The sequence below is a fragment of the Saccostrea cucullata genome, unplaced genomic scaffold (genome assembly GCF_032062105.1).
Source record: "Saccostrea cucullata isolate Sc308-1 unplaced genomic scaffold, CSIRO_AGI_Scuc_v1 ctg447, whole genome shotgun sequence".
Classification (NCBI taxonomy): domain Eukaryota; kingdom Metazoa; phylum Mollusca; class Bivalvia; order Ostreida; family Ostreidae; genus Saccostrea; species Saccostrea cuccullata.
Genome location: NW_026923999.1, coordinates 122977 through 134677, shown reverse-complemented (window position 1 = coordinate 134677; position 11701 = coordinate 122977). Strand labels below are relative to the sequence as shown.

General features: G+C 34.1%; 2 protein-coding genes across 2 annotated transcripts in view; both read left to right on the top strand.

The window, feature by feature from the left end:
• Positions 1-6596, top strand: LOC134265429 (uncharacterized). The gene is made up of 9 exons (XM_062747633.1): positions 1-206; positions 847-959; positions 3424-3550; positions 4228-4356; positions 4640-4819; positions 4982-5116; positions 5470-5655; positions 5841-5922; positions 6080-6596. Exons 1-9 carry the CDS (start codon positions 92-94, stop codon positions 6567-6569), a joined length of 1557 nt encoding a protein of 518 aa, XP_062603617.1. The 5' UTR covers positions 1-91; the 3' UTR covers positions 6570-6596.
• Positions 6597-7948: 1352 nt separating this feature from the next.
• LOC134265436 (cubilin-like) overlaps positions 7949-11701 on the top strand; it is a 41806-nt gene continuing 38053 nt past the window's right edge. The window contains exons 1-3 of the mRNA XM_062747642.1: positions 7949-8087; positions 9800-9929; positions 11247-11297. Of these exons, the coding sequence (XP_062603626.1) occupies positions 7984-8087; positions 9800-9929; positions 11247-11297 (285 nt within the window). The 5' untranslated portion in view covers positions 7949-7983. The remainder of the gene's footprint in view (positions 8088-9799; positions 9930-11246; positions 11298-11701) is intronic.

Below are 11701 nucleotides of genomic sequence, written 5' to 3'. Positions count from 1 at the left end.
CTTAGCAGGAGTGAAGGAGCTGTTGTATTTTGAGGAGGAGAGGACCTGGGTAGAAGCGCGGGAAATCTGTCGGAATTATAACGGGAAACTGATGCGCAGCACGATTCTAAACCGGAACATCATAGAGAATTGTGGGGAGATCGACTCCAACAAGAGGTTCTGGGTGGGAGAACATCGAACACTCTCCTCATGGTTCGAAATCACAGGTAAGGATCACAAGGGCTTACTCCTGGTGAGTAAAAATATTTATGAAAAAAACATAATGTTTTATGGTTTTTTCATAAATATTTTTGACACTCCAGGAGCGAGCCCCTGTGGTAAGGATCTTATGAGCGCGGATCATGGAATAAGGAGTGGATTGAGGTGGAACAGGGGTAGATTTTATATTCTTATTCAACGTTTACTAGTATAATGAATTACGTAGATTTGGATGAAATTTATTTTATCGGTAGAGATTTAAGGAGAAAATATTACATCTTTATTTTTTTATTAATATACATACCATGAGTTTTCGCTACATATTTTACCGGGAGTGGGGGTGGGGGGTCAAGGATAACTTACCTGTAATTAACGGTATGAGATGTGCCAGGATTCCCCTTATGCAAGACATATTTTATAAGATATATTTATAAATAGAAAATACACTAAATACCTTTTGAAATTTATTTTATCTTAGTTGCGACATTAATTTATAAAATTACTACCACCTCTCCTACAGATAAGCACTTCAAGTAAAAGAAAATGTATTTCACCATGCATGACATTGCTGCATCTGCTATATATATCACTTTTATTAATTAAAATTAAGAAATCTTTACTACTGCGTCAATAACCTCATATTTATAGGTTGTTTCTTGGACAGCGAGATACAGACCAACGTAAGCTTTGATAACAGCGACAGAAACGAGGCTTCTGTGTGCTACGAAATGTGTCAGGATTCCCCTTATGTCGGTCTAAAGGTGAGATAACTTACCTGTAATTAACGGTACGAGATGTGTCAGGATTCCCCTTATGTCGTTCTAAAGGTGAGATAACTTACCTGTAATTAACGGTACGATATCTAGATGTTCATTATGTCAGGATTTACTTTACGTTATGTCAATTTTTTATGGGGTGATGTAAAAATATCCTTATGTCGGTCTGAAGGTGAGATACCTACTTACCTGTTATAAATGGTACGAGATGTGCCAGGATTCCCCTTATATCGTTCTAAAGGTGAGATAACTTACCTGTAATTAACGGTAAGAGATATGCCAGGATTCCCCTTATATCTGTCTAAAGGTGAGATAACTTACCTGTAATTAACGGTAAGAGATATGCCAGGATTCCCCTTATATCTGTCTAAAGGTGAGATAACTTACCTGTAATTAACGGTAAGAGATATATTGCTGCATGACACATTCCGACCATTAAATTTCCTTATATCTAAAAAAAACAATCGTCAATAAAGAATCCATGGGAAGGTCCTATTTCTAAATTTAACTTATTTAATTAAGGATTAATTAAGTCTTGTGTATAATTTAATATTTTATATGTTTGATTTAAATTATTTGCATGTTTAACATATGTGCATGTCATATTGAAAACACAAAACGAACTTTTAGGCATAACCCCTTATACACAATAAAGAGTCTAAAGGTGAGACAACTTACCAGTGTAATTAATGGCAAAACATAATAATGATTTGTCAAAAAGTGTCGAAATCATGGATTCCCCTTATATTGATGACACAATATAGTAAAGAATTGGCCACATGTGACAATTTTTTTCACATCATGGAAATTCTGAGATAACTTACCTGTAATTAACCAAATAGTGGAGAGTGCACATAATGTAATAATGTGTGATATAAAAACATCTTTACACCACGTAAAATTGTTTTGAATTAATGTCACAAAGAGCTGATATAATGCATTCCCCTTAATTGCGAGTTAATAAAGGTGAATGGAAAGTTGACATAACTTAGTGTGTGTAAATGTCACAAAGAGTGTAATGTAATGGAAAGTTGACATAACGAATAATAGTGTGTGTAAATGTCAAAAAGACTTAACATAATGTAATGGAAAGCTCCCCTTATGTGTGTAAATGTCTAAAGGTTGACGTAATGTAACTTACACTGTAATTAATGACGTTCCATACGAGATGTGTCAGGATACAGTTCCTCTCCAGAAAACATCAGATTTAATTAATTTAATCAATATTTTATTATGTAAGTAAGATTACATAATTGGATTGGACATCAGGCATGGCCTATATAAGTCCTCTCCAAGGTCAAGGTTACAAATGTTAAGAATTGACAATGATTTACAATGATGAAAAAATTTCCTTATAAGTTACATTAATTTTTTTTGTTATCTAAGGTGGGAAAAAGAAAAGAAAAAAATGAATCCAATTAAATTATACAGAAGCGTTATTAATAAGTACGTATACAGTAAAACTCGTTTAGTACGAACGCGGATATAGCGAATTCACGGATATAGCGAAGTTTTCCTGGGTCCCCGGCAAAATTCTTAACAAATCCTTGTAAAATTTTACGGTTATAACGAACTCGGATATAACGAATTTACGGATATAGCAACAACATCAGATGAAAAAGATCGGAGAGGGCTACATTATTGCAGCGTGGACTCACTTTTATGTAGCTATGGAAACATTTTCTTAACAATATCTCCCTAATAAAGAAAAAAAGACCTGTTTCAAACTTCTAAGATTTATTAGGACAACCTCGACCCCTTAATTAAGCAGTGAGTAAGTTGTCATTTATGTAAAAACGATTTTTATAAAAACGACAAAAACAGGCTGCGTTATGCTGTATTCATCTTAAAATCATATGTACAATTTTGGACATTTCGTTAAATAAAAATCAAATGATGAAAACAGATGTTAAAAACCACATCAATGTTGGACACCATGCCATGAATTGTTTCTCTTTATCTAACGCCATAGCCTGGGGGTTCCACATGTGATCGATATAGGTGTATCAAAAACTAAAACATGTCACAAACTGGGCAGATAATACTTGTACTGTACACTTTGAAAAATTTTGGAGTAATCCAAAATACATTTCTTATTTACCCATTAAGTTGTTACAATTTGTTTTATTTCATACTTAAGACTGAGTTGATTTGTTCATTAAAAAAAGATTTTTTAATATGATTATTTAGCAATAAAATTTCGCAGAAACGAATCAAGTGTAATAATTGTCCAATTTTATTCATATTAAGGAAATTGATCATATATTCATATGTATCATCTATGATGTCGAACAATTATATATTTCTTATTCTTTTTTAAATTTGATCAAATAAAAGTAGACAATATAACTTTACTGAAAGGACGGACAAATAAATAATAAAAATAAATTGAATTGATTAAATTTGATTAAAATTTATTCTTGACATTTGTGTGTTCATAAAATTTCAGAACAACACGTGCTTTTGCATCGACACGTCGCCAGGCAACCAGGCCGACCTTCCGTGTAACTTACAATGTCAAGGTAACGAGGCCGAGCAGTGTGGGGGTGACGGGGTCGTCAGTGTGTACAGAAAAGGTAAGTTTGTCTATCTTTGAAATAATGTTTTCTTGCCCTCTCCGACTCAGGGTAAAATTACTGGGTCGGTAGGAAGGTGGGAAAATCTCATTTAGAGAAAAATCGAACAAAATTGTTGATGGGATAAGAGGGGGAAAAAAAGAAAGAAATGTCATGGAATGAAAAACAAAAAAAATTGAGTGGGTTCATTTTAGTCAGTCGGTTAGCAGAGGGCAAGCAAGTATTTTTTAAAAGATGGCTCTATACACAATCTGCTATAATAAACAGTTAAATTCTACACAAACTGTTATAATATACAGTATATGACAAGAATGCCTAACCATCTTTTATAAAATAGTTAGAGATAATATTTTTGCTTGTTTAGATTCAAGTATATACAGGCATAATTTTCAAGATACTCTGTTTACATTAAAATATTCAGTTATCATTCAAAATCAATAGCAGGTGGTTCAAACACGAGATCAACAGGGAACTCCGCCGTCCCTTTGTGTTCGATTTGTCTTATACTCATAATACTACACTACAACCCCCTGATAAAAACTAAATAGAGTCTTCGATTTGTCTACCAGTCCACGACCCATGATTAAAACTAACAGAGTGTTCGATTCGTCTTATACTTATAATACTATACTACAATCCCTGATTAAAACTAACAGAATGTTCGATTTGTCTTACAGCTACCACGACCCCTGACAATGCTCTCTGCCCCCAGCAGGAAATGTGTCTCTGTTCACAGATGGATTGTCTCCCTTCTGGAGCCTCGTTCTCATCTAGGCCCTGTAGCACTGAGTTGTTCGGCGCATGCGGTAAGCTGAACTCTTTCAGTCACTAATCTATGTCGAAAAGTGACAGCTATTTTGCTATACACTTTAATATTTTCTGAACTATGGATAACTTTTAAGTGACTTTTTTTTTTGTCAAAGTTAAAGTAGAAATGGAGAAACGAAGTTCTGTAGATTTATTTTCTTGCCTTTTTCCTGTTCAAATAACAAATATAGTATGTCTTCATTTTATATAATTTTCCCACTCAGTATAATACAGTTTTATCATAGGACACAAATATGATCTGTTTTTATAACCTCCTTTAAGGGTATGGCTACATGACAGACACCAAGAAATCATGGAATGTGAGCAACCATAACTGCATCAAACAAGGATTCCTCGCAAATCAGGAAAACTCCCAAGAGTTTTGTAGGAACAGGATTATTACATGGCCACAAACTTACTGGTCCGGGGTGTTCCGAAGTGCGATTAACAATGTAGATATGGGTAAGTTCATCAAATCAAACACTGAAGCTACTTACATGTAATTTTACCAGAATTGTGATTTTACCAGAATTCAACATTAATTCTTAACTGATATTTTATTGTATAATGCTTACAAGTTACATGTATTTTGTAATGCATATTAGGACCATTTGATTTTAACAGGGTATGGCGGATCCAGAGATCCGCTCCTCTACTGTTTTTCATTTCGGAGAGGATCTCTTCTAGACAAAGAGGGGAGTGTCACCATCAGTCCCGACACGTGTTACAGCGAAAAGCTGCCCTTCATCTGTGAAATAGGTAAACTGTATTACCGGGGGAAAACCATGGTTATAATGACCTTGTTTGCAAATGCAACCTTTCACTGGATTGTGTTTTAACTGATAATTGTTAAACCATTGTGTTTTTACAACTTCCATTAAATTATTATTCCGTCCAGCCGATCAGTCAATATATATATGGCATACTACGAGTGTTACAAATCAAAAAGGGATGATTACACATCTTAGGCAGCTGATTCCATCACCGGGAATTCCAAGAGTCCATGTTCTATATACTGTTTACTTATTTGTTTTTTGTAGAGTTTTGAGATCAATCACTGTTCGTTATCCTTTTCATGATGTGAATTTAATGTATGCTCATGTTTTTTGCAGGATCCTCTCTGTTTGGGGAGGCTCGATGTAAAGTTCAGAAAGCCCCCACAACACCATCACCTACAACCACAGAACAGATCACGGCCGACACTGATCCCTCCACTACCATATCTGGATCCGCTCCCTCATCTACGTACTTCATCACTAACCAGGTCAAGGACGAGAGGGAAGACTTCGTCGACAAAAGTAACATTTTTTTAAAACAAAAAATCTCAATTTGAGAATTGTTAATGAAATAAATTTTATAAATATTTTTTAAGAAAAAGTCTTCTTTGATCTCAAAATGGTATCATAAAACGGATAAATGTAAATATTTTTCAATTTTTTGGCAAGTGCCCTGTATTATGACGTCATACCATTGTTTATTGCAGTATTTATTGTTGGTATTGTTGCTGGTGCTGTGTTACTGCTGTTGATCATTATTTGCTCCGCCACAATTGTAACCAAGAGAAGGTAAGCTCCCTGCAATCGGTATTATCGAATGAATTTTTTTTATATCAAATTGCAATTGCCAAGTTTCCAGTTAGGATTTAAAGACAGGAAAGGAAAATAAATTGGTAATTTGTTTTTTGTTTTTTTTAAAATCTGAACTAATAATTTACATTTACAGGAGAGCAAATTACGGAAAGAAGTATGGGAATCAGTTCATAATTCGCTCCTATGGAAATGACGTCAATCTAGACGAAACGTCATCAAACTCCAAAAGAAAACAGAAGCAATTCGTACCAGAAATCTTTGTAACTGACGTAACTTCCGGGGAAACTTTACAGGCATTTCCCAAAGATAGCAGCAATATCAGCGTGTCTTCGTCTGAAATGAAATATGACAGGCTGAAAAAAGACCGTACCAAGGGAAAATCCATAGAGCCTCAGCAATATATAACGAATCAAAGTGACGTCAGAAGTGACGTCAGTAGTGAGAACGGTCATGACGAATCCCGTCCGTTGACAAAAAAGAAAGAAACAAAGCCCAGTCAAATTAAAGCTGAAGGCCAACCAATTGCAAAAACTCAGACTGAAACCAGTGCTAGCGAAAGTTTGTCAAGACAGTCAAAGTTATCAAGAAAACCTCCTTATCATTATGTGTATAGCGAATGGTGAATCTGATGAGTTGTTAATAAAATCTGAAGTGTCTGCTTTCTTCTCTCATTTATATACCTAGTAACCAGCAACATTTATTCACCAACGTAACTAATAACATGATAATCATGTTTTTTCTCGAAATGACCGTATCCTAATGTGTTGCAATTGGTTTAAGTTTTTCTTTTGATGTATCAAATTTTTGAGAAGGACAACTGACAAATAAATAAAAATTTCAGGGGTTTCTGACTCTATTGTTTAAAGTCAACAAAGGGTGTTGTGCAAAAAGGACTATTTCCAAACTTTTACCCGGTAGGTTTTTTTATTGGAACGTGCATGAAAAGTTTAGACTGTATCTTTAAAACTTCTGGATGAAGTACAACTGATCGCATGAACAACTAAAGAATGTGAAAGACTAGCTTTCACATTAATGGAATTATTTAGGATTTTAAAATAATTTCTAATTAAATTTCTTTATTATACCTCTACTTATTTTTTCCTGTATAAAAGTAAGGCAGTGAATAATTCCTAGAAATCTCAGTGAATGGACTAATTCCCCGTGCGTTAGTTACATTTGTAAATGAGCTAATCCCTGCTTCGGAAGCTAATTCCCCAGTTATCCGTAATCCTCTAGATTTTACTTTTGTAATATGTATTTTGTAATCCTCTAGATTTTACTTTAGTAATATGTTAATGGACTAATTCCCCGTGCGTTAGTCTCGAAGCTAATTCCCCGCCATTCGTAATCCTCTGTTTGTATCGGTATAATAAAACAGTTAAAAAGTATATCATTGAGGGAGTTAGAAAGGTTCCAATTCCCCTCGACCAGGACTATGTCCTTCGGAGCGCTGCCCCTCGGGAAATAGTACGTCCTGGTCTTGGGGAACTGGGATCTTGCTAACTCCCTCAATGTTATACTTTAACTGTATTCTAACATGCGTCCTTCCTTCCTTCTTATTTTTCCCACATACTATAGTAAATTATTTCAAATATAGGTTTTTTTTCGATAAGATTTTTTTGAATTATCAATCTTAAAACTACAGATAATTATTTCACATGGGCTGATGAGAAAGAAATATACATGTACATGAACATTCAAGAAGACGTTTATTCAGTTTAACTCAATGTTGATTTATGCTTATTTTATTGTTGAAATAACTGTCCACTGTTCTAAAGTAAATATACTAACGTTTAAACAATATTACTATGCGGATTGAATTTTATTATAGATTCACACTCATAAAACGTAGAAAATATTCCCCGTTAAACTCCCTCCTAGTCTAGGGTCTGCTTGTGTAAGGGTACATTATATGACAATCTATGTAATTCCGATATACAGGCCTTGAAGTGCTGTACAATTAGCATATTTTATGATAAGATTATTCCTTATGTTGTATAAATGTAACGGAGTCGGTGGAGGAGCGACTTCATCAACATGGGGGTCGTCTATACCATGACATGGTTCTTTTTAATTTTTATTTATTTATTTACGATCACAGAACAAAATGTGAGACAACGAAGACAAATATCACCAGAACAGTAAGTTTTATTTGTTTTGCTTTTTAAGAAAAATATTCGTCTACTTTTTGCTATTATTAAAATGGGCACTGAAATATATACCTGCTATTAAAAAAAATATTTTGCTGTTTTTCTAGGCTACAAGCTATTTTATTCATGATAAATTGATAAGATTTTCAAGAAATAGGCAAAAAAAAAAAAAATGAACTAAAACCAATATCTACCTTGTTTTCAATAGGATGAACAATTACCAGTTCTTTCTGACATAGTTTAAAAAAAAAAAGTGGCACAGCCAGAAAAATAAAGTTGACAATATCAAAAAGTTTGACAAAACTTGAGATTTAAATACTAGTAAGTTAGGGGAGGGGCTAGTGCAAATCACTTTCATTTCCGGGAAATAAGTAGAAAGTGAAAGCAAAATTAACTTGCCTGAAAAAAATTGACCAGCAAAAAAAGCCTAAACTCGAAAATCTCATTGTGTGTGTGTGTGTGGGGGGGGGGGGGGGGGGGGTTAAATGCCAACTTCTTTCGATGCTAAATTTTTCAAAGAAGGGACGGGATTCCGGACTTTCTATGAACATTTTCTAAATGTCAAAAGTTATGTCTGGAAAAAAGGAGGGTTGGTATAGAAGAATAAAACAGGATTCCCTTAAAATTACCATTTAACCCAGGCGCGAATCCAGGAATATAGGTAAGGGGGTGGGGGCGCCAAAAGTAGGCAGGGGGTCTCGGGGCCGCATTGAGACCCCCATTGGGTCCAGTGCGAAGCCCTGGTGGGGCCCAGGGGGCGAAGCCCTCGGAAGATCCTGGATTCTAGAATTTTTTTTAGGGTAAAAATGATGTCTATCGAGTAGACGTTTTTTACATTTTCTAGGCGAAACTGTGATTTACGCTAACTTTGACAATTCTAGGGGAGGGCGCCGCACCCCCTTAAATCCGCCACTGTTACCATCAAAATAGTGACTTTCTGGACGCCAATTAGAGCTCAAATCAAACCACGAGTTATTGAGGTTTTGGATTTAATGCTTTCGGTACATATATGTATACATGTACCATAAATGGTATTATGTAACTATTCCAGCTCTGTTGCACATCAGTTATTTAAGGTCTAATTTTCATACAGTTTTATCAAAAAGATTTCGCAAGGAAGGCCAAAAATTAATAGAAGTATTTCTTAATTCTTCATTTTACAAGTACATGCATGTTATATTGTGTACTAGTATTGCAGATCTTCAATTTTTAGCCATAAGCTAATAAGAGATTTTACATTTAGACTTCTATTATTGTATAATGTACGAAAGTCCAATATATTCCGGTTATTTAGTTAAAAGAGAAAAAAAAAAAAGAATCAATGAATTTTAATCGTTAAACATTCATATTACGAAATATTCAGGACACATGCAGAAGTATCGAGGGGAGGGGGTGCTGGGCGCCTGTCCCCACACTCTTTTCCGATTCATAAATTTTTCTTACAGAAATTGTTCATTGTAAGGCTGATTGTCTGGGCCATATCCACACCTTTCGTTTGTATAGGCAAATAATGGGTAATGTATGGAAAACATTTGGTTATGACAGAAGTTGGAAAATACCACCCCGACCATCCCCTCAGTGAAATATGATTTCATGTTTAGACAATTTTACTGTGTCGACATGATTCTTTAAAGAATTGAAATAGAATTTTCATGATGATTATTCGTAGTTTAAACTTAACACAAGATTTCTTTTTCTTGCAGGCCCCGGATGATGACGATGAACGGGCACCTGATTTTTCAGACGGGGACCAATCATAACATTACATTTAGATCCCAGGGAGGGGGATATGTGAACATAGATGGAGAAAATGTCCAACAGTTAGCTACCATGGTAATAAACGAAGCGATTTTTATTCACTATTAAATATATAAAGTGTGAACAATAGCAGCGACAAGAAGTGCGGAGATAATCTCTATCGTACCCGGGAGTATCCCGTTTCATAAGTCAAAATTTATTGTTATAAATGAAAACATTTTGGTGTCTACAAGTGTATTCCGAATACATTTTCGTTTAAAAATAAAGCATGACCAAATCCAACACAAATAGTAATACCTATTTTTGATAAATTTATAACATTTTTTCCATTTTGGTAGCTTTTAGCATTTTTCGTAAAAAATGATGCATTTGCACCCCCTTCTCTTTCGATTGTCCTGGTGAGGTAGGTAGTAGCATTCCTGAAGAAGTACTTTGTCAAAGACTCTTTATTGAACCCCTGAAACGGATAGAAAACAACATGTACATTTGTTTTACTCTTAAGGCTAAAATCCCTTAAAATGATTATTATACAAGTTTTGATTAAATAATTTACTTTATATAACAAACCCGTTTGAGGAGTCGATGTACAGTACCCCCTTATCGGGGTCGTGGCGATCAGCTGATGGCCTCTTATTGGCGGTAATTTACACGGTAATTTACATACAGAGAGGTCTGTTTATGAGGGAACATTACGAGGAGGCTGGTACTATCACCCGTAAAGTCGTTATCCTGCGTTATGAATTCATTAAACTCCCCCGTGTCCTATCGCTACAGGCAATACAAGTCACAATAAATACCGCGATAATAACAAAGTCTATGTGAACTGCGCTTTATTAAATTTTCGTAACATTTAATTTATTTTAAATTGATAAACTAACATACAGGTAATTAAAAAGATTTCAAGGAAAACTTATTGCTTTTATATCAAATAAATAAGTAATATACATGTACGTAACCTCAACTGCATGCATTGTTTAGAAAAAGAAGTGCTAGCTTCGATTTGATTTTCAACATTAAAACATATCTTGTTTAAATTATGATGAAACTAATGTCAAAATTAAAAAAAAATGATTTAAAGTTTCAAATATTAAAATTGATTCAACGACAATTGACTATAGCAAAGTAAAACGAAATAATTTAATTTGTTATTAGCATATGGATTATTAATCTGTAACATATGATAGTTTGTAAAGTTTATTTGTTTCAATTAAGACTTCAATGTATTTCCATAATCGAATCTAAGGCCTCATCATAATTTAACCCAAACCCTTCCTCTCCCAATTTTCTTTTATCATCAGATGAACCGTTTTTATTGTAAATATATGGAACATCGTGACATTTATCACGAAATAACATATAAATTGACTCCAGTAAAATGATTTTTTTTTTCAGATCAGAAGCAATAAAGCAGAAATTGATCATCTTAAAACTTCCCCAACAGTTGTAAGTATTCTATTATAATGAATTAATACTACTCACCTTAAAACTTGGCCAACATTTGTCAGAATTGTAAAATTTTATAATTACTAGTCACCAACAGTTGTAATTTTTGTAATAATTTTGATAAGTATTCACCTCAAACCTTCATTAACACTACTCAGTATTTTATTAAATGCGATACCGATTAGTTACCTTTGAGTTCGCCAAAAGTTGTAACAATGCGATAGGTACTGTAATATTCAACATAAAACAAGCCCAACATATGTATTGTAAGAGGATATTGTTTCATCTATATAATCTTTTCGGGCATCCTTTAAATTGCAAATGTAAGAATTGTACTTATATTTTTTTAAAAGTTAATTTGAGAACTTTTTTTTTAAATCATAGAAGAATGACAAAATTGAATA